This window comes from Malaclemys terrapin, chromosome 22 (genome assembly GCF_027887155.1).
Source record: "Malaclemys terrapin pileata isolate rMalTer1 chromosome 22, rMalTer1.hap1, whole genome shotgun sequence".
Classification (NCBI taxonomy): domain Eukaryota; kingdom Metazoa; phylum Chordata; order Testudines; family Emydidae; genus Malaclemys; species Malaclemys terrapin.
In genome coordinates, this window is record NC_071526.1 from 14,395,190 (window position 1) to 14,414,779 (window position 19,590).

At 61.7% G+C, this 19,590-nt stretch overlaps 1 protein-coding gene across 3 annotated transcripts in view; it reads left to right on the forward strand.

The window, feature by feature from the left end:
• COL16A1 (collagen type XVI alpha 1 chain) overlaps positions 1–19,590 on the forward strand; it is an 87,892-nt gene that overhangs the window by 36,726 nt on the left and 31,576 nt on the right. For all 3 annotated transcript variants that reach the window (XM_054012002.1, XM_054012003.1, XM_054012004.1), the window contains exons 11-36: positions 594–629; positions 2,502–2,528; positions 2,811–2,873; positions 3,513–3,554; positions 3,687–3,731; positions 4,599–4,634; positions 5,050–5,112; positions 6,031–6,075; positions 6,173–6,268; positions 6,593–6,631; positions 8,775–8,819; positions 9,846–9,881; positions 10,422–10,538; positions 11,232–11,267; positions 12,270–12,305; positions 12,504–12,632; positions 13,611–13,655; positions 14,148–14,183; positions 14,563–14,616; positions 15,658–15,789; positions 16,253–16,288; positions 16,649–16,756; positions 17,444–17,566; positions 17,680–17,733; positions 17,821–17,862; positions 18,706–18,741. In XM_054012002.1, coding sequence (XP_053867977.1) covers positions 594–629; positions 2,502–2,528; positions 2,811–2,873; positions 3,513–3,554; positions 3,687–3,731; positions 4,599–4,634; positions 5,050–5,112; positions 6,031–6,075; positions 6,173–6,268; positions 6,593–6,631; positions 8,775–8,819; positions 9,846–9,881; positions 10,422–10,538; positions 11,232–11,267; positions 12,270–12,305; positions 12,504–12,632; positions 13,611–13,655; positions 14,148–14,183; positions 14,563–14,616; positions 15,658–15,789; positions 16,253–16,288; positions 16,649–16,756; positions 17,444–17,566; positions 17,680–17,733; positions 17,821–17,862; positions 18,706–18,741 — 1,557 coding nt within the window. The remainder of the gene's footprint in view (positions 1–593; positions 630–2,501; positions 2,529–2,810; positions 2,874–3,512; positions 3,555–3,686; positions 3,732–4,598; positions 4,635–5,049; positions 5,113–6,030; positions 6,076–6,172; positions 6,269–6,592; positions 6,632–8,774; positions 8,820–9,845; positions 9,882–10,421; positions 10,539–11,231; positions 11,268–12,269; positions 12,306–12,503; positions 12,633–13,610; positions 13,656–14,147; positions 14,184–14,562; positions 14,617–15,657; positions 15,790–16,252; positions 16,289–16,648; positions 16,757–17,443; positions 17,567–17,679; positions 17,734–17,820; positions 17,863–18,705; positions 18,742–19,590) is intronic.

Below are 19,590 nucleotides of genomic sequence, written 5' to 3' on the forward strand. Positions count from 1 at the left end.
GGTGGGGTGGGGGGCGCAGCATGTAGCACCTGCCTGGAGATTTGCAGGGTCGGTGCCATGCCATTCGAAAGCAAATTGCTGCCAATTTCTGCCTACTAAGCCACAGGGCAGATCACCTGGGACTTATTTTTGGGGGCCCAGTGTCCAGCGGAGCCTGCAGGATTTTCAGGGCCTCAGTTTTGCACATGCACCAGCCTGTCTTACTGGTATGGGGTCAGCCATGCAGAGGACTCAGTCCTGGAGGCGCTGGGCCCCACTGATGGCACTTGCTCAGCCTCGCGTGGGATCGGGGCTGGGGGCCTGTTTGGCCTGGACGCCCACAACAGCCCTGTGGGGAGTGGTCTGGGTGCAGGTCTCCAAACAGATCCAGGGCAGGCAGGTTTTAGACCCGCTGATGCCACGGAGAGCACAGCTAAGTGCGGCAAGGGGGCGGGATGTGAGCCCTTGCTGAGAGGCGGTATTTGCAGGACGCCTTCCCAGGTTGCTAGCGGGGTCAGCTCACCTCAACCCCCCTCTGGTAAAAATCCCTGTCGCGGTTCGGAACGGTTTCTCCTGATTCCTGACTGCCGGTGTCATCTCTTCTTCTCTTGCAGTGCCCACCCTGCCCCCAGAGAGCCCCGCACGCCAACGTAAGTCAAGGGGCTGCTGCTTCTTGGAGCTTTCCGGTGGGCTTTGGGCTTGGGTGGCGGGGGCGTTGCAGTGGCAGCTGTCTCACAGCAGTGTCTAGTGGCAAGAGGAGTGCGCTCTCTCTCTCTCTCACTCACACTATAGTTTTGGAGACAGGAAGCATGGCCCAGGGTACTAGCCTAGGACTTAAGAGACCCCGGTTCAGTTCCCTGTTCTGCCACAGACTTCCTGTATGGCCTTGGGCAAGTCATTTAGCCTCTCCGTGGCTCAGGTGCCCATCTGCATATTGCAGCTGTCCCGCCCTGTGGAAGCCACTAGAGCTACCCTGAGCAGAGTCGGCCTTGAGGGCTGGGTCTGTCCCGGTGCCAGGTGCTCCTCTCGGGGGAGAGCACAGAGCTGTGACTCTGGTGGCATTTTGCCGCTCTAGGGACAGGTAAGACGGCAGCGCGCTGGCCGCTGGATTCTGTACATCTCCGAGTAACACAGAAAATCTGCCCCAGCCAAGGCCGAGCTGCCCTGAATGCTGAGAGCCGACGGACGGACACCCCCCTACAGCGCTGCTCTGGGCTGAGTTACTGTTCAGTGTGAGACCCTGGTGCCACACGCCCAGAATCCAGCAGAATTAGTGTGTGTGCAAAGCTCCTTCTACGGGACACCCCAGCCTGCTGGGCCTCCACAGCAGAGAAAATCAGCCCATGCATTGTAGGCGATCCACCCACACCCAGACCCCCTCGGCGTGGAAAGGAACGCCCATCCCCAGCCGCTCAGACCCAGGCGGGTAGCTGCAGGGCTGGTGTTGCTTCCTTCCAAGGGGGTTACATCTCTAGGACAGCGGCCGGAGAACAGGGCCCAGGAAGGACCCTCCGAGGCATGACCTGAGTTTTGCACAGAGGCAGGGCTTGGAGCAGGCCCGTCTCGTTCATAGTGCTGCAGGCCGGCCTGCTGGAGGAGCGTGGGTGGGGATGGAGGGTTACTGATCCTGGCTCTGGCCTGTCTCCCACCAGCGGGGCTGTGACGGGGCAGGGCTGTCTCCTCAGATCCCTCGCTCCCCATTGGCTCCCAGCCCCTGCCGAGTCACAGCTTCGCTTTGGAAGATGCAGCCCCAAAACCGGACTGAATTTCACTCTTCCCGGCAGCATCTGGCTCCGTTGGAACCCAGCCTGCCACGCACCCCCCAAAAGCTCCCCCGGGGCCTGACCTTACCTTCCTCAGGTGGCTGGAGCTTCAGCTCGCTCTGGCCCCTTTGCCTTCTCCAAAGAACCCACCCACCTCCTCTTCTCTCTGGCCGACATCCCCTGGAACAGCTGGACAGCCGGGGGAGAGTGCTGATGGCTTCCAGATGTCTGCAAGGTTCCTGTAGCAGCCGTGTGGGCACAGGGGGCTCTGATGAGGAAAAGAAGAAGGGATGAGAGCTCACAGCTGTTTGATATTCACCCTCCATGCCTGTATGACAGGCCAGCGTGGGCCAGCTGTAGGAATTTATGGAGGAGGACACGGGGCTGATGATAAAACCCAGAGCAGTTTTGTGTCTTTCCTTAGTCCCCTTTATCTGCTGCCCCCAGCACGGCAGCCGGAGTCCAGTGGAGTGGGGATTTGAACTGGGGCAGAAGGGGGCATGCGATAGATACCACACGCCTTTCTGTGTGCTGGCAGGATGGCCTGGGACACCTTGGGGTCACCTGTGCTTTGGGGACAGGAGGTTGGAGCCAGAGCTCCATCTGAACTGTCGCCCTGAATGATTTGAAAAGGACACAGGACTTGTCCCGCTCCTTCCACCCATCCCTTGCTCCCACCCCTCTGCTCCTCCTCACTGGGGTGGCTCAGCTGCAGAGCCGACTAGGTTGCACTGATGAGTTTCATTTTGGTTTGTGCAGGTCACGCTTGGTCCCTCCGGCCCCAAGGTAAGTTTGTCCTTGCCCTGACTGACAGACAGAGCCCAGCTCCGTCCTGCTCGTGCAAGGGCACACGGCGGGACCCGCTTGCAGTTGGTAGTGAGTGCACGAGCGTGCAGAGGTATTCACGTGTGTTCATCCATGTGTGTCTGCGTGTGTGTCCGTATGTGTCCATACATGCTGCGGTGAGGGTTCGTCCGTGTGCGTCTGGGGCCGTGTGCACTTGCAGGGGGCGTGTATTCCCCTGTGCAACACGGGTGCCTCTCATCGGACTCCCCCTCTCTCCTACAGGGAGGCAAAGGAGAACGCGGACTCCCTGGGACATCCGGCTCGAAGGGGGAGCGAGGCGAGCGCGTGAGTGGTGTCGATGTGCCCAGCGTGAGGAGACGCAGCCGCCCAGCTTGGGGGCAATGGGCCCATCTGGGGAGATGGATGCCACGTGCACACTGGGAATCCCCTCCATGAGCTCCTGCATCATGGCCACACTGGGAACTTCCCTGGGCAGCTGCCGGCACCTCCTTTGCAGGCTGGCGGGGCCCGGTGCCTTGGTGACGCTCTCCTGTGCAGGACGGTGGGATGGGATGGCTCTGGGTCCCCACCCCGTGCCCCCCCAGCCCTTACTCCCATGGCCTCCCGTTCCCATCTCTCTACCCATTAATCCCTCTGGGTGGCCCAGGGGGCTGGTTACATGAGCAGCATGAGGCTGGTCTATATCTGACTCCAACGCGGGGCTTGGGCCTGCTCCAGAGATTGGGGGTCTCTCCCGGTGCAGGGCAGGGAAAGCCCAGCCTCCAGCCACGACCGACCGAGAAGGGCTGCAGCCAGGGGTGGGTCTAGGCCGCGAAGCCTGGGAGCTTGGCCCGTTATTATACCGGTGGCAAAGGGACTTCCTGGCTGTGCAGGGCCCGTTTCTGCCTTCTGCACCCCTACCAAGCCTGGCCCCAGAGAGCCCCGTCTTCTTCCTCCCTCTGAGCGTCTCCCTTCCTCCCGCAGGGTGCGGACTGCGTCCGGAGCTCCCCCGACGGCCCCTTGCAGGTGAGGCACCTCTCTCCTTTCTGGGCAGGCCCCTGGGGGGGGCGTCCCCTGTGGGGCTTGGCCACCCTGGCACCTCACGCTGCCTTGCGCCACCCTCCTCTAACCCGCCCCTTGTTCCTTTTCTCTCCGAAGTGCACGGAGGGGCCGAAGGGAGAGAAGGGGGAGCGAGGAGACCTGGTGAGTAAAGCTCGTCTGCACAGTCGGTCCCTTAAACTCCCCCCCGCTACCCTCCCCCCCCACCCCCCGTGCCATCTCTCCTCCCTCTTGGCGACAGAGGGTCAGCATTGTGCCCGTCGGCCTCTCTCTGCCGCGCTGCCCATGGGCTTCCCGCAGCACCACTGCACACAGCGCCCACCGCTCGGCCCTACCAGGGTCGCAGCGCGTCCGGCTTGGCCACCGTTTGGGGGAGCCTGCTTCCCCAAGGGGCTTGACTGGGGCCACCTAGGCCTAGATGAGGTCTTGAAAGCCAGTGGTAGACCCCGCGGGTATAAATGGGTAAAGTGTCAATGGAGTGACACCAATTTACGCCAGCCGAGGATCTGGCCCTGCTCCTATAAATGGCACTGGGCCAAATGCTGCTTGCAACTTCATTGGAGTCAATAAACCAATGCCAGCCAGCACCACTCCCATTGACCTGTGCAGAGCTGTGCCATTAGCCCCAGCTCAGGATCTGACCCTGAACATCACAACCAGCTTGTCTGGCACCCCCTTTACCTCCTCCAGTTCCTTGGGACTCTCCCTTGCTTTGCAGCAGGAGAGATCCCCCCGCTCCCTTCGGCTCTCAGCCCTGCCAAGGCTTAATATCCTCCCGTATCCCAGTGAATGCCGCTCAGATGTTGCGCTCTGCGGTGGCCAGGTTTATCTTGTGGGAGATAAATATTTATTAGCCAGGTCCTGTGCGGGGGGCCGTAGTGAAACTCTCTGTGCATCCAGGGGGCGCATCGCTGAGTGCGCTGCTGCAAAGTGAATCCTGCACGGAGCTGGGCGTTCATGGCCAAGCGGCGGCAGAGGTCCGGTTAACCACCTTGTTTCTATTCCAAACAGGGCCTAGCAGGAGCGACCGGTGCTGATGGGCAGAAGGTAACTCGCTCGCCCAGTCTGCAGGGCAAGAGCTGAGGAGGGGAAGGTCCCGGTGGAGGCTTCTCCCCGCTTTGCAGGGGGTAGCTCTTCTGCAGGAAGGCATCTCCTCCTGCTTGGGAGAGGAGCCCCGGAGGCGAAAAAGGGTTGGGAAAAGCAAGGTCTGGAACTGGGGGAGCGGGGCAGGGAGGGCGCCGTGGGGGAGGGAACAGGGATGCTCCATGTGTTAGCGGTGCTTTCCGTGAGCTTCGCCCTGAGGGGCCTGGAGGCTGCCGTCTCCCAATGCGGGTGAGAAGAGGCTGGAGGCATTACAGGCAAGGCGGTGGTGGGGCAGAGGCAGCTCCGGGGTCTGAGGAATGGGGACAGCCAGGGCACTGGATTCTCCTCTGATGGGTGGTTTTCTGGATTGCTTCTCAAGGGGCAGAAAGGCGAGAAGGGAGATGGAGGTGTCCAAGGGAATCCCGGGATGCCGGGGCGCGACGTAAGTGGTTCATTGCAGCGTGTGTCCCCTCTCCCCTTTTATTCAGTCTGCCCTGGGGCTGCAGGATCCAGCACACGCTGGCGCTTTCCCACGAGCTTCCTCGTGGTTTCCCAGTTCCCTGTTAGCCTTGGAGAGACGTTCAGATTCCTACCGTCTCCGCTACATCCGCTCCCTGTTCTAGCTGGTGACGATGTCCCAACCCAGCAATGCCGCAGGGCTCAAAGAACACCCAGCAGCTCTAATGAGTCGCTGAGTCATTACTGAGCTCAGGCACAAAAGGGCGCTCCCTGCAGAGGAGACGTAAATCTGCAGCCCTGAGTGCCTGTGTTCAATCAAAATTCCACAAATTCCCAGCTGCCTAATCATATTCCACCGCCCTAAATTCCCCCTTGTCTCAGCTGGAGGAGGGATTCTTCGTGTCCCGTGCCACAGTGCTGAGCGGTGTTGCTGGGTGCTGCAAAACAGCTACCACAGTCCACCCCAGAGGTGGCTGCATTCCACGAGAGGCCAAGTGATCCTTACGAGATATGGCAAAGAGGTTTGAGATCCCTCAGGATAGCGGGTGCTGTGTAAATGTGAGCGGATACAATGGCTCCTTCTTCCTTTTAGGATCAGCTTGATGCATTTCTCTGGGATCCGCAGACGCCCTAGAAAACGGATCAACCTGTATTTATTAATGGCAAAGGACCAAGGCAGCTGCAGGCTATGATCTGTGCCAGGGGGTGTGCACTGCTCAGTGCCCGTGGGAAACCTTTTGGGAGCCCGTTGTTGTGATTATTGATAAGGTGTATTATGGTAGCACCTAGGAGTCCCAGTCACGGCCCATGGCCCCATTGTGCAAGGTGCTGTACAAACACAGCAGAGAAAGATGGTGCCCAAAGAGCTTACAATGTTCTAACCCTGCTTTCCTTCTGCTAGGGCCGGCCTGGAGAGATCTGTGTGGTGGGGCCGAAGGGACAGAAGGTACCGTGCTGCAGGCTCAGGGTGGGGGAATTGTGAGTAGGGATTTGAAGGCTGCACCCATGGAGAGGCCAGGCTCACAGCTATGTCTGTGTTTTAGGGTGATCCCGGGCTCGTTGGACCCGAGGGGCTAGCCGGTGAGCCAGGCCCCCCGGGGTCACCAGGTCCTCCAGGGATAGGACTTCCAGGGAAAACGGTAAGGATTTGGTTCCATTGCTTCTCCTCGCTTCCTAGCACCCTCCTTGGGCATGCATGTCTGCCGTTCACGGCTGTTGGCCTCTTGGAAGAGAGAGCTGGGCCTCGGCAATCCTGTCGGTCAATGGGCTGCGTGGAATTTCAGGCCGTTCTCTCGCCGTATGGGTGAGCTGTTTGGATTGGGTAGCTGAGGGTGTCTCACTGCCTTGTGGACGCCCTGCTCAGCGGGTCGCGGGGTGGCCAGGCCGCTCCTGTGGGGTGTGCTAGCTCCATCTGGGAGGCAACGCGCTGACCTCAGTCTCTCTCTCTCTCTCGTTAATTTCAGGGTGACCCCGGTGGCCCTCCAGGTCCTAAAGGAGAAAAAGTAAGTGCAGCCACATCTAGTGACCCAGTCTGCCCGTGGGGGCAGGTCTGACATGGGCGTGAGCTTGAACTCCAGACAGCCACAGCTGCTAGGTCTGGAGCCGCCTCTGACCTTCTCCCGGCTCAGGAGAGTTGGCCTGAGCGGGGCCCGTCTCTAGTTTAAAACGTCGACCTTGCTGCCTGTTCCCCCCGCCCCCCGTGTCCCCGCAGAGACCGGTCGGGCGTGTTTTCTTCCCTCACCTTGCGGTGGCCAGACTCGTACTGGCCGAGATTGGACCCGTCCCATGTCAGGGTGGCCGTGAGCACAAGGGACCCGTGAGGACGTCCCAGTGGTCACTTTGCTTCCCTTGCTCTCCGGCCTGCGCCCCAAGCGTCTCCCCTACTGCACGCTGCCCCCTCGCACCCCGGAGGGAAATAAGGAATAATCCAGGAGGCGTTATTGGGACTCAGATGCATCGGCAGAGCAGGGGGAGGAGCCCAGGGTTGGAATGGCAGGGGCAGGGCAGGCTGCAGGCCAGGGTTAAGATGCACTGACATCAGTCTATCTTAGGTCATTCTAGGAGCATCTCACCATCGTGCACATGGGCTGTACTGGCCCCTTCTGTCCAGTGTGCAAACTGTGCGTGGGCTGTCGTGTGCCTGGGCCCAGGACCTGGGAAGAGCTTGCTGGGCTCTGGGCCTGACTCTCTCCGCTGACTTCCGTGGGCTCTAAGCTCCCTCCCCTGCTCCTGCCCCGGGGGCTGGGAACTCGCAGAGGTTAGACACCCAGCAGCCCCCGCCTGGCAGGAGCAGCATCCCACGCTCTCGGCTGGAGAGAGCCTCGTACGTGCTGATGTGGCACCACGCTCTTCCCTTCCCTGGCATGCGGGGCATTGAGCTGGAGCAGGCACCAGGCTCCAATTGCTCCAGCCGGTGCAATATCACAGCGACTCTGGGTCCCTCCCTGCGGGGCGGTGCAGCGAGCACCATTGGGCGTTAGTGATCTTGGCCAGGCGGCACAGCAGAGGGACATTTGAATGCCGGGCGGCTGGAGGGCCAAGCGCTGCCCCGTGCTGCTCCACCAGGGCACCGGGAGCCTGAACCGCGGCGGAAGGGGACCGGGTATTTGCACTGGCGGTTGCATCCCCTGCTTGAGTGATGCAAGGGTTCCCAGCTGCCGGGCGATGTTTGGGCTAAAGGTGCGGGAGGCCGGAGCAGGGAGCCCAGAGGGGCAATGGGGGGATGGTGGGCTGCTGTTTCTTACAGAGATTTTTGTCTGTCCGAGAGGCCCAGTGGAGGCAGGTTTATCGCTCGGGCCGCGCCTCTTCTCGCTGTCCCAGTGCATGGGACTGGCTGAGCAGGACGTTCCCCAGCAGAGGCTTGGTGGCTCAGCCCTTTGCCTGCATTAGGTCAGGGGGGGAGAGGGGTCTCCTGGCAGTGCATGTGATGCTGCGCATTGGATCCATCCCCATCCTGCCACGGAGGAAAGGGCCGTTTCTGGAGTAACTGGACAGCTGGTTTGGCCGATGCTCTGGGGTGCCCCCTCGGGGTTAGGCAGGGCTTCTAGGGTCCCGGGGTGATTGCTGATGGGGTGGAAATTGGATTCTGGCTCCTCTCCAGGGAACCTTGCTGCTCATCACTGCTCCCTGTCCCCAAATGAGCCTGAGGCCCCTGCTCCATCGCCAGGCTGTGATTGGCACGTTTCCATGGTGACGCCAGAAGGCGTGCGGGGGGCGTGGTGATTTATGTAGTGTAATGAGCTCGTTCTTCACTTTGATCAACACCCGGGCATGTCTAGTGTGCACAGGGCAGGGGGCCCGGGGCAGGCCCGAGGGCCATCGGCAGGGCTGTGGGTAGGGGTCTGGGACATGGGTAGGGAGTCTGGGGCATGGCAGGGCTGTGGGTAGGGGGTCTGGGGCATGGTAGGGCTGTGGGTAGGGGGTCTGGGGCATGGTAGGGCTGTGGGTAGAGGGACTGGGGCTGGACTATCAGGGGATAGGGTAGGAGCCAGGGGAATCGATTCCTCTATTGGGCAGAGCCCAGGACCCTGGTCCCGCTCCTGCCGTCCAACCCATCGGAGAAAGCCCATTTCTCCTGTGCTCACTGGTGTCAGACACGACCCGGGCTCAGCTTGTTTGTGTTTCTCTGGTGGCCTCTGTTTCTAGGGTAACTCCGGATCTCCTGGACCGGGAGGTTCAACCGGGAAGCCCGTAAGTAGCAGCCTTCTCTCCGTGGAGGCGGGGCGGGCATTGGAGGACTGGGGGGTGGCGTGTGGCTGCCTGACGAAGCTGGGTGGGGAAAGCAGAAATGGGCTCTGAGCCCAGCCCTAGGGCGGGGGTTGAGAGAGCCTGTGTCAGTGCGGAGGCCCCACGGCTGTGACCTTCCCTGGCTGTGAGACACATGGCTGGTGACACCCTGGCGGAAGCCTTGTTGCTCACACCCTGGCCTCTCCTCTGGAGAGCTGGGTTCAAGTTTAGCTGTTAGGCCTGGAAGGCCAGAACGTCTGACCCCAGCCCGCTCCCTGCTGGGGGTCACCTGTTCCGCACACGTTCCTGCGTGGGGCAAGGAGAGGGGGTGCAGGTCAGGAGTGAGGGGCATCAGCAGAGCCGTGTGGAGAGGATGCAGGTTTGCACCATAGGAGGGAAGTGCATTGGGGGTGGGTTGAGGGGCTCAGGGCGAAACAACGGAGTGCTGCCGGTCAGGAGCGAGGGGCACTGGCAGAGCTGGGTGCGGGGCGCCCAGGGCTGCGTGTCAGGACTGAGGGGCACTGGCTGAGGAGGGGGTGGGGTGAGCCCAGGGCTGGGATAGCAGGGGGCTGTGGGTCAGGACTGAGGGGCACTGGCTGAGGAGGGGGTGGGGTGAGCCCAGGGCTGGGATAGCAGGGGGCTGTGGGTCAGGACTGAGGGGCACTGGCTGAGGAGGGGGTGGGGTGAGCCCAGGGCTGGGATAGCAGGGGGCTGTGGGTCAGGACTGAGGGGCACTGGCTGAGGAGGGGGTGGGGTGAGCCCAGGGCTGGGATAGCAGGGGGCTGTGGGTCAGGACTGAGGGGCACTGGCTGAGGAGGGGGTGGGGTGAGCCCAGGGCTGGGATAGCAGGGGGCTGTGGGTCAGGATTGCTGGGCTGATCCGGGGCAGGGTCTGGCTGCTGCCCTCTATCCCATTGCAGCCCAGGCCTTGGGACTGGGTTTGCTCGGCAGCTCGGTCTAAGCTAACCAGCATCTTCCCTCACCCCCACAGGGCAAGCCAGGGGTCCCAGGCCTGAAGGGAGACAAGGTGGGTACCACATGGGAGCCTGGCGCTGGGCGTGCTCTGTCCTGGTTTCTGTTCTGTGCACCATGGGCCTCCGCAGACGAGACAGGCCTCTGGGGTCAAGGTGGGGCCTCCCACAGCTGCCTGCTAGGGGAAGCTGAGAAGCAGGAGGGCGAGATGAAGTGGATTCAGGCAGCAGTAAGGACCAGGAACTCAAGAGCCAGCTTCTCTGAGCCCTTCCTGGGTTCTCCGTCCCATTCAGCCCTGAGAGCCTGAATCTCTGGCCAGAAGCTGCCCCATCCTCCAACCCTGCTCTGGCCTACGTTCGGTTATCCCCCACCCCAGGGCTATTGCGGGAGCCTGATTGGTTCTCCTGCTCCTGGTCCAAGGTTGAAATCTGGCTCCAAAGCTCAGGGTGGTTTGGGCCAGGTCCATTGTCACGTCAGTTGCGCTGTGGGATCGCAGGGTCACCACCCCGCACAGACCCAATGGCGGCTCCCAAAGACAAAAGTCGAGGGACCCTGGGGTCGCGGCCCACGTCTCACCGTCTCCTCTCTCCCACAGGGGGATCCCTGCGAAGTTTGCCCCAGCATCCCCGAGGGGATGACCAATGCTGTCGGCCTCCCGGGAAAGCCGGGACCCAAAGGAGAGCCCGGAGTGCCGGGGAAAGCGGGGCTCTCGGTGAGTCTGAACGCAATGCGTTGCCGTGTCCCTGAGAAGAGAACCCATGCACCCTCTCTGCGGGGAGCCGGGCGTCCGTCCCCGCCTCCATGTCTTGGGAGCGGAGGGTTGAAACGAGGGAGGGGGCAAAGTGAAGGTGGTGGAAGGAGGTGATATTTGCACCTGCACTGAATTGCAGGGGACGCTACCTCGCCCTGTTTGGCTGCCTAACTAGAGTATGGCCTCATGCAAAACAGGGCCCCCTGCAACCCCCCTACCACCCGCCCCCCAGATGGCCCCGGGCACACCCGTCTCCCCGCCCCACCCTGTCACCTAGGACTACGGGTAGGCCTTGCACCCAGCCATCACCCGCCCTTGCTCTCCCTGGCAGTGGGGTCGAGGCGAGGAGGTTGTGCTTGGCTCTGGGTTAGAGGCAGGATCGGTCGAACCTTCCTGCCTGTTCTCAGCTCTTGGGCCCCCAAGTCAGCAGGACCCAGAGAATCCGCCCTCCTGGCTTGCGACCCAGCCCAGAGCTGATACCACAAAGGCAGAGTCAGACTCAGGGGGGCGGGGGCTGGGATCCCACTTCTTAATCTTCCCATCCCCCAACTCTAGCCATCCCATTATCCATTCAGGAGCGAGGGGCAAGTGCCGGCCGAGGTGCAGCCGCGGGGTGTTTCTGTTGGTCTCACCTGTTTGTTTTTTCCCCTGCAGGACAAGGCAGGGCCCTCCGGACCCAAAGGCGACAGGGTGGGTGCCTCAGAGAGTTGACGCGCTGTGCAGCATTCCCTGTCTGCCCGTGGAGAGCAGCGAGGGGTGTGCTAGGGGCCCCTCTGGGCTAGCAGGGCTCTGACCGCCCGGGCGGTGGCTGCCGCTCAGAGACTTTAAGGCCAGAAGGGACCCTCGCGATGCACGTGGCAGGCCACAGAACCTCCTCCACCCACTCCGGTAACAGACCCAGACCCTCTGGCTGAGTCACTGACATCCTCCAATCAGGATTTAAAGACGTCAAGTTAGAGAATCCGCCCCTGCGAGTCACCCGTGCCCCATGCTGCAGAGGAAGGCGAAACCCCCCACCCAGGGTCTGCAGGAAAATTCCTTCCCGACCCCAGATCTGACGGTCAGCGGGACCCTGAGCATTTCGTCCCTCTGGCTCTATTCTCAGAAGGATGGGAGCGGGGGCACTGCCGGGTTTCCCCCAAGAGGAGGGCAATGGATGGTGGGGGGATTCAGAATGGTCTTTCTCCACCCCTCCCACAGTGAAAGGGAGGGTCCGAAACTAAGGTTCCCTCTATACTGGAGGGGTTTTGCACTGATGCAGCTCCACCAATGCACCCCCAGGGTGAGTCCACAGCCGTGCTGGCCTGGGAGAAGGGCAGCATGCTGTTACACTGGGACTGACCCAGGCTCCCCCACCAGCTGCAGGACAGCAGTCAAGTCAGCAGCTGCTGCCCTGCTGTCGTTGGCTAAGGCAGATCTTCCTGCTTCCCTACCGTGGGAGCTACTGGAGAATCGCCTACGTCTGTTAGCACTACAGGGGCTATGACACACACACAGCTGAACGCTTCGTATTCTGTCCAGTAGAGGGGAGCAGTGTGTGCACATCCCAACCCCCCAGTTTGCTGTCACGCCCTCCAGCTTCCTCTGCCCCAGTGTCCCGCTGGGAACGCTGGCTGAGAAATGTTCTAAAGGCTGCAAGTGTTGGGCTTTGCATCCTGCCTCTGACACCCTGTGTGTGTTTGTTTCTTTCAGGGAGACCCTGGCATCAGTGGAATAAAAGGAGAGAAGGTGAGTGCCTGGGTCCCTCAAATCTCCTGCCCATCCTTAGTGTCCTCGGCCCCTTCTCCTCTCGGCTCGCAGGCCCCATCGATGGTCGCCACCCCTCCGAAGAGGAGCCCCGAGTCTGGCCTGCAGCCGTTACCCTGTTATGGCTCGCAGAGGCATTGGGAGCCTGTCTGACCCTGCGCCGTTTGGTTCCTTCCCTAGGGTGCCCCCTGCGTGTCGTGCAGTCCCGCCGCTCTCGCCTCCATGCTGCAGAGCTCCGACCAGCTCCCGGGGAAGGAGGGGTCCAAAGGGGAGCCGGGGTCCCCAGGGATCGGGCTGCCCGGGCTGCCGGTGAGTATGTGCCCTGCTCCTTGGGTCTGGAGCGTGAGGATGGGCAGGCTAGAGGCTGTGCCGGGCAGAGTCCCCGGGGCGTGGGCATGTCCCCGCGCAGGCCTGATTGCAGCCAAGGAGGGACAGAGGCACTGCACTGGGGACAGTCTGAGTGGGGCGTTGAAGGCGGATCTGGCTCCCCACCCTGGTGTGCAGAGAGGGATGGGAGATGGTAAAAGCTGCCAGGCCCCACCTGCCGGGAGAGAGGGAACGGGCCCAGCGCCCCAGCATTCAAACAGCCAGAGGGGCCCTGCCCACGCTGCTCCGCAGAGGTCAGCCCAGATCGCCCGTCCTCCCCAGGGACATACTAGGCCAAGAGCTTCCCTACCTGCACTAACCCACTGGAGCCGAGCCCCTGGGGGTCTGTGTGTAGCCAACCTCCTGGCTGGCCTCCCAGTGGGGTCAGATCCCGCCAACCATCTGTGCTCAGATCTTGGGCCTCTGACTGCAGGAGCCAAAGGAGGGAGTCCCCGGCAAGCAGCCGCAGAAAACATGGAGCAGCCCCTAGAGCGGGACGCAGGCTGGTTCTCCAGGGCGGGTCATGCCCATGGTGGGCTCTGAGCTCAGGGGAAGGTTTGAGCTTCCTCCCTTGCAAAGATGGGCCTAAATCCAACCCCAGAGAGCCTCGTATTCAAACCTGGCTGCTACCCACATCTCTGCTCCAGCCCCCTAGGGCCTGTGCCCCCCTCCCCTTAGCCTCTTGTCCTTTCTTCTTCTCCCAGCTGCCTTAAGAAGCCTGGCACCTGATGCCCCTTTTCTCCCCTCCCCTCCCCTCCCCTCCCTGTTGCCTTGGCCCAGCTGGTGCCAGGATGAACGCCTTGCTCCCTCCCCGGTTTGTTCCCAGGGGCTCTCTACTCTCCAGGTTTGCCGAGGGCTCTGCTGGGCTCCTCGGGATCCTCCTGCTGGATGGGTAATTTGGATCCTTTGCTTGTCTTGCAGGGTAAAGCCGGGACCCCTGGGCTGGCCGGAGCCAAGGGGCAGCAGGTGAGTCCCCTCGTCCTTCTGCCTGCAGCTCCCCCTGGGGGTGGAGGGTTTCTGAATGTGAAGGGTTAAACCTTGGAGATGGGAGGTTGGATTTGTTGCAGCAAACCCTGCCTGGCCCTTCCCCGTAGCTCTCACCAGAGCCTCTCTGCACTGGGGTAACAACGTTCCCTTCACTGCTGCCCCCAAACTTCTCGGGCACAACCCTGGCCCCTGCCCTGCTCCCTTTGCCCCACGCTGGCAGCACCGCGGGGCCCCATCTCCCTGCTGGGGGAGAGGACTCTGACGGCTGGGCCTCCCCTACCTGGCTTTGGCAATCTGCAGCTTTCCGATGACGCCCTGAGCCAGGCTGAGGACGCACCGAAGCTAAACTCATGGCATTGTGAACCTCTTGGCCCTGCGCTCATTTGCGGGGCTGGGTCCGTGTGGTCACGGTCTTCCTCCCTCTTCCATCCTCTGGGCCTGACCCCCTGTGCTCTCTGCTTTGCTTCCTAGGGAGAGGTCGGAATGACGGGACCAGCTGGCAAACCTGTGAGTAGGGGAGCTGGATGCCCTGGGGCTGGGTGGGGCGCCCTTTTGTGGGGAACTGGGTGTTGCCCCATTGGCAACAACAGCAGAGGCTCCCGAGGCAATGGAGTGCAGTGTCAGTAACGTGGTGGGAATCAGCGAATCAGGGCAGGGCGAGGGGTAACAGAGACATGGATCGGATCCCAGGGAGGTCCCGTGGGCATGCACAGAGAATGTGTGCGTCTGGGATTGCAGGGGCCTGTTGTGTGCGCGTGTAGGCCTGTGTGTACATGTGTGGGTTGCAGGGGCCGTGTGTGTGTGTGTGTGTGTAGGGGGGGGTGTACATGTGTGAGCAGAGCTTTACAGGTGCCTGTCTCACCTCAGCTGCTGCTTCTCTGTGCAGGGAATTCCAGGCGACAGAGGAAACGCTGGGCCTACAGGACTGAAAGGAGAGAAGGTGAGATCCTGGTAACCCTTGTTCCAGAAGGAGAAGGGGTGGGGTGGCCAGAGATGCTCCCCCATCCAGTGCTCACCCTACAGCTGTGCCCTTGTTGAACCTCTTATGGAAACTCCCTCCTAGCAGCTCTTTTGGGGTGGGAGGGTGTCTCCTGAGGGTCGCCTCCCTCCTCCAAGTGCCCCCCCAGCTCCTCCATGATGGTGCATCCCCAGCGCAGGTGTTGCAGCCACTTGACGTGGCTCGAAAACCTCCCAGCTGGTGCGTGAGACGGGCTCCTTGGCCAGAACATAAAGCCAGGCTGGCCTGGCTCACCTTCCCCACCAGCAAAACCAGGGGCCTCCCGGGGGCCAGGGCCCCATCTCCACCTGTGCACAGTGCGTGTGACCCGTGGTGACCGGTGTGAGTGGACAGCTCTGCTGGGGTGGCCAGGCGCCCACCGCCCAGGCGTGGACAGTCCCATTTTGTATAAGGTGGGGTGGGATCTCCAGCACTCAGGCTGGCCCAGCTCCTGGGTGACAGCAGTAGAGTTAGGATGAAATCCCTCTGCCCTGCGAGCTCCATGGCGCTCCGAGCCAGCTGGTACCTCCTGGACTCTCTCCAGCCACAGAGCAGGGCCCACAGGGACGCGTGTCTCCCACGACCCCGTAGCTGGAGGGCTGAGCGAGGAGCTCTGGTTCCAGGGCACTGCTCCGGAGGCAGCCACTTACCACGGTGGCTCTTGCGAGCTGTGGGCACGTGTCCCACTAGGAACCGGCCTGAGACCCTCTAAACGCGTCTCCCTGAAGAGCCATCGCATGGGAACCGCCTCCACTCCCTGCTGATCTGGGTCCGAAGCAGCGTTCCCTGCTGGGCTGACGGGTGCCACGCTCTGTTCCCCTCCCCAGGGGCTGTACCAGGACCCACAGGGCTGAAATGGCCCATACAGAGTTTGCTGCAGTGCCCACTGTCAGTAAGGAGCCTGGGGACTTAGCTAACGGACCAAGGAGCTCGTGCCAGGCCCAGCCCCTGCCCCTCTCTGACCCCGGTGCTTGTCCCTCACAGGGAGAGCCATGCGGCCAGTGCCTTGCCCCTCCAGAGGCGCTCGAAGGGGAGGCGATCGGGGTGTCCGTGCCTGGTGCTCCGGGGGAGAAGGGTGAGCCAGGCCTGCCTGGCATTGGGGTGCCCGGCAGAGTGGTGAGTCAGCGGGGCGTATCCGGGGGGCAGGGAGGGCTGAGGAAGGGGTGCAGGTAAGAGAGAGGAGGAGGGATAGGAAGGGGAGGGAATGGCATGGGGGGAGGGGATTATAATACTGCCTGATGTGCCAGGGGGCTGTGAGGGGCAGTGAAGGTGCTGAATGAACCAGCAATGAAATGGTTAATCCAAACTGGCAGGCCCTGCCGAGCACCAGCATCTGTCCACCCGGCCTTTTGCTCCTTCCGCTGGTGCACGGGGGCAGGGGCTGGGTGTGGGGCTGGGGGTTGTGGGCATGTTCCCACCACTGACTCCCTCCTGGTATGCATCCTCGGGGCCTCTCTGTTAAGGGGTGCTGTCATTGCCCTGGGAATGGCTGGGGGGGGCCGTTGGGGGAGGAGCTGGCTCCATTCCCTCCCGTCTGATTGGCTTGTTTCTTCCTCCCTTGTGTGTTTTGTTCCCCCAGGGCAAACCTGGGGAGCCCGGACTGAAAGGACAGAAGGTGAGAGGGAGGGAAGGGGTGTCGCTGAACAGCTCCCTGCCCCTCCTGCTTGCCTGGTCACTAGCTGTGGGAATCTCCCGGCCCTGCCCCCATAGCGTGGGGGCTTCCCTTTGCACGGGCTGGGAAGCGTGCGGCTGCTTGGGGAATCGGAGTCACCGGGGCTGCTGGGTCTGGCCGATGAGCGCTGTTGCCCTGTCCCAACTTATCACATGAGTGGCGCTGCCAGGCCGTTAGCACTCGCTCCGATGCTGCTGGCACCCAGCTCTCCAAGGAGAGTGGGGCAGAGACCCAGGGGAGGCAGGAGGCCGGGATTCCTGTGATCCTCTGGGTCACATCCTCTTTGTCTGCTCTCCTGTCCAGGGCGATGCAGGAAATCCAGGGGACCCTGGCATACCGGGCTCAGTGGGGCTGCCGGGGCTTTCAGGTGACCCTGGCATCAGGGGTCCGACAGGGCCCAAAGGTGAAAAGGTGAGTGCCCCCCTCCCGCAGAGCTAGCTCTGCCGGTAGGGGCAGACCTGGGATGAAGCTATGGGTTAGTACTGGCCCCCACTATCAAGAGACAGCCGCCCCCCTGCACCCTCCGCCCAATTTGTGCCTTCTCAGGGGCTGGCACTGCCGCATGGAGCCAGTGTCTTTGCTCCCGGTGGTGCCTGTTGTGAGCTGGTCAAGTAGCCTTCTGTTCTGGGGCACCCCCAAGCAGGGAGACCCTCCCGTGCTGGGAGCAGCTTTCCTGCTCCCCATGTTCCTACCCCCGCCACACACACACACACACTCCTCGTGTCCTTTCCATAAAGGGGAATCTTCATTCTCCGCAAGTCGTCCACTGTGCGGAACAAACAGCTGGTCGCCGTCATCCCCCCAGCCACGCGCCTCCCTTGCACGGTGGCTCTCCTCAGTCAGTGCCGGGGGTGCTGCATGCCACTCTCTAGTGGCCCCTGGCAGTCCTGCCCCTGCGGAGCCATTGCCTCTCTCCCAGTTAGCAAGGCATGCGCTTTCTGAAGCCGAGGGTGGCAAGTTCAAACCCCCCTCCAGCCCAACCTGGATGTGACTCTCTGGGGCGAGGAGGGGCTGTCTCTGCCTCCGCCTCCCTCGGTCCCCAGCTGCCGCACTTGTTTCCATTTCCTGTGTACTGACCCAGGCTCCTTTCTCACGCAGGGAGACGCCTGTGACGCCTGCCCCACTCTCCAGGGGGAGTTCTTGGATGTGGTCGGGGTGCCAGGAAAACCTGGAGCCAAAGGGGACCGTGGCCCACCGGGTGTTGGCCAGCCTGGGAAACCCGTGAGTGACCCTCGCTCACCCCCCACACCGGCGTTGTCCATGATCAAAGAGACGTCCACTGCCTGCTGAACGACCTAAGCTAACATTTCTATGGGTGTGTGTGTGTTTTTTAGGGTAAATCTGGACTCCCTGGGATTCAGGGGCCCCCCGGTCTGAAGGGGCTGCAGGTGAGTGTGGGCAGAAGTGGGGTTTGTCATATGGGGATTGCCGAAAGCTGGGGCTGTTCCGTTCACCGGTGTCTGTGGTCTCTCTAGGGCGAGCCAGGCCCCCCCGGGATCGGCGCCCAGGGTCCACAGGTGAGTCTCAGCACCAAGCCGGTAGCCCAGGGTCTGCTCCATTGGCACCATCCCCCAAGGAGCAGCGTGTCACCACCCCTTTCCCTCCAGCCCTGCCTTTCGCCTCGTCTCTGGCATTGCCCGGCGGTGCCACTGCTTCCACGGCACCTCCCACCCTGGCTGCCGCAGCCTCCCTGAGTCCCGGGGCTCCGGCATCCCCCGAGCGAGCATGGCTGCCCACCTCCCGTGGCCCAGCAGAGCTCGGCTGGTATTACTTTCCTCCTCGGACAGTGCCAGGGTCTCCCTATGCATGGCAGGATCCGCTTCTAATCTGCCTGCTTGGATCGAAACCCACCCACCTCCCTGCGGCTCACGCTGGCCGGGCTCCTCTGTGTCTCTCTCCTCCTGGAGCGCTCTATGCAGGCAGCGCAGGTCCCTGCTCGCCTGCCCCCTCTCGATCTGTGGGCAGCCCTTCTCTGCAGCCCCCCCCCCCAACCCTTGCAGAAGAGCCTCATCCCGTCCCAGGCGTTTGCTGGGAAGGTCGCCTGGAGCTCTGGGTTTCCCTCTGCTTCTGCTGCTGCACCGCATCATTGAACCTGGGGAAGCATTTGGGGGTGAGGTGGGCAGAGGAGATGCCAACACAGCTGAGGCCAGTGGCCTGAATCAGGGATAACCCTGAGTGGAAAGACAAGAGTTGAGAGTCAAGTATCAGGCTCGAATAACGTCTGCCCTGTGAAGGGAGCGGGGAGGGTGGCATCTTGCCATCCCCCCCCATTTTCTGATGGGCACCTCCACTGGCGCCTCCATCTTCGTGCTGGAACCAACTGCTAGAGTGAGATTCAACCAATTCTCCCTGTCTTTTAGGGGGAGCCTGGGGAGACAGGCCTGCCCGGGACTACTGTGAGTATGCCTTCATTCCTCCCCATCCAGCATCCTGACAAGACAAATAGGCCCCTGCCCGTCCCTCCATGGGTGGGGGGCATGGAGGGTGCAGACTTCTCCTCCATCCAGTATCCCTTTCAAAGGACCAACCTCCCTTGCAAAGGGAGAGGAGTCCAGGGCCCGTTGGGTGGCTGGGAAGAAGATTTGTTACGTGCAGCATAAACCGTATTGTGCAGACACTTAAAAATATGACCAAGGCTGAGAGTTTTGCTGCCGTTTCAGGTCCCTGGAGTGGCCCCGTATATCCTGCCTGGCATGTCATATAATTGAGATATGCTTTGTCACCGCTGAGCGTTTATACATCCTGAAAAGGGGCCAATTTCCCAATATGACCCATATATTATCGAACCTTCTCCCTGCCACGCTGGGGCGCGGCGTGCCAATGAGTGGTGAGGCTGTGCGGTGTCACACAACATTGGTATGCAGCGTTACGCCATGCATGGTTCCACAAGGCCAGACACAGCCCTGCATTGCATAGTATCACACCGCGCTGTGTTACCTGTTGTTGGATAGGACGTTGTGGTCGCCAAGGTTACACAACACTACTCTGTGTAACGTCACAATGCTGCTACAGGTTACACTGTGCAGCACGGGCAGTGGTGTGGAAGCGTCACACGGTGCTGTGTTACTCTGCATGCCACTCCACTGCACAATGCCAGTCTGGACCACTCGTGCGACGCACAATAGTGTCTCCCAGCATTGTGGTGCACATGGTGCCACACAACTCGCTACCCAATGTGATGTTCTCAGCGTCATGCTCGCTTGGAGACATGCTGGGTCGCTGGAGGAACCCGGAGCTGGGGCCCA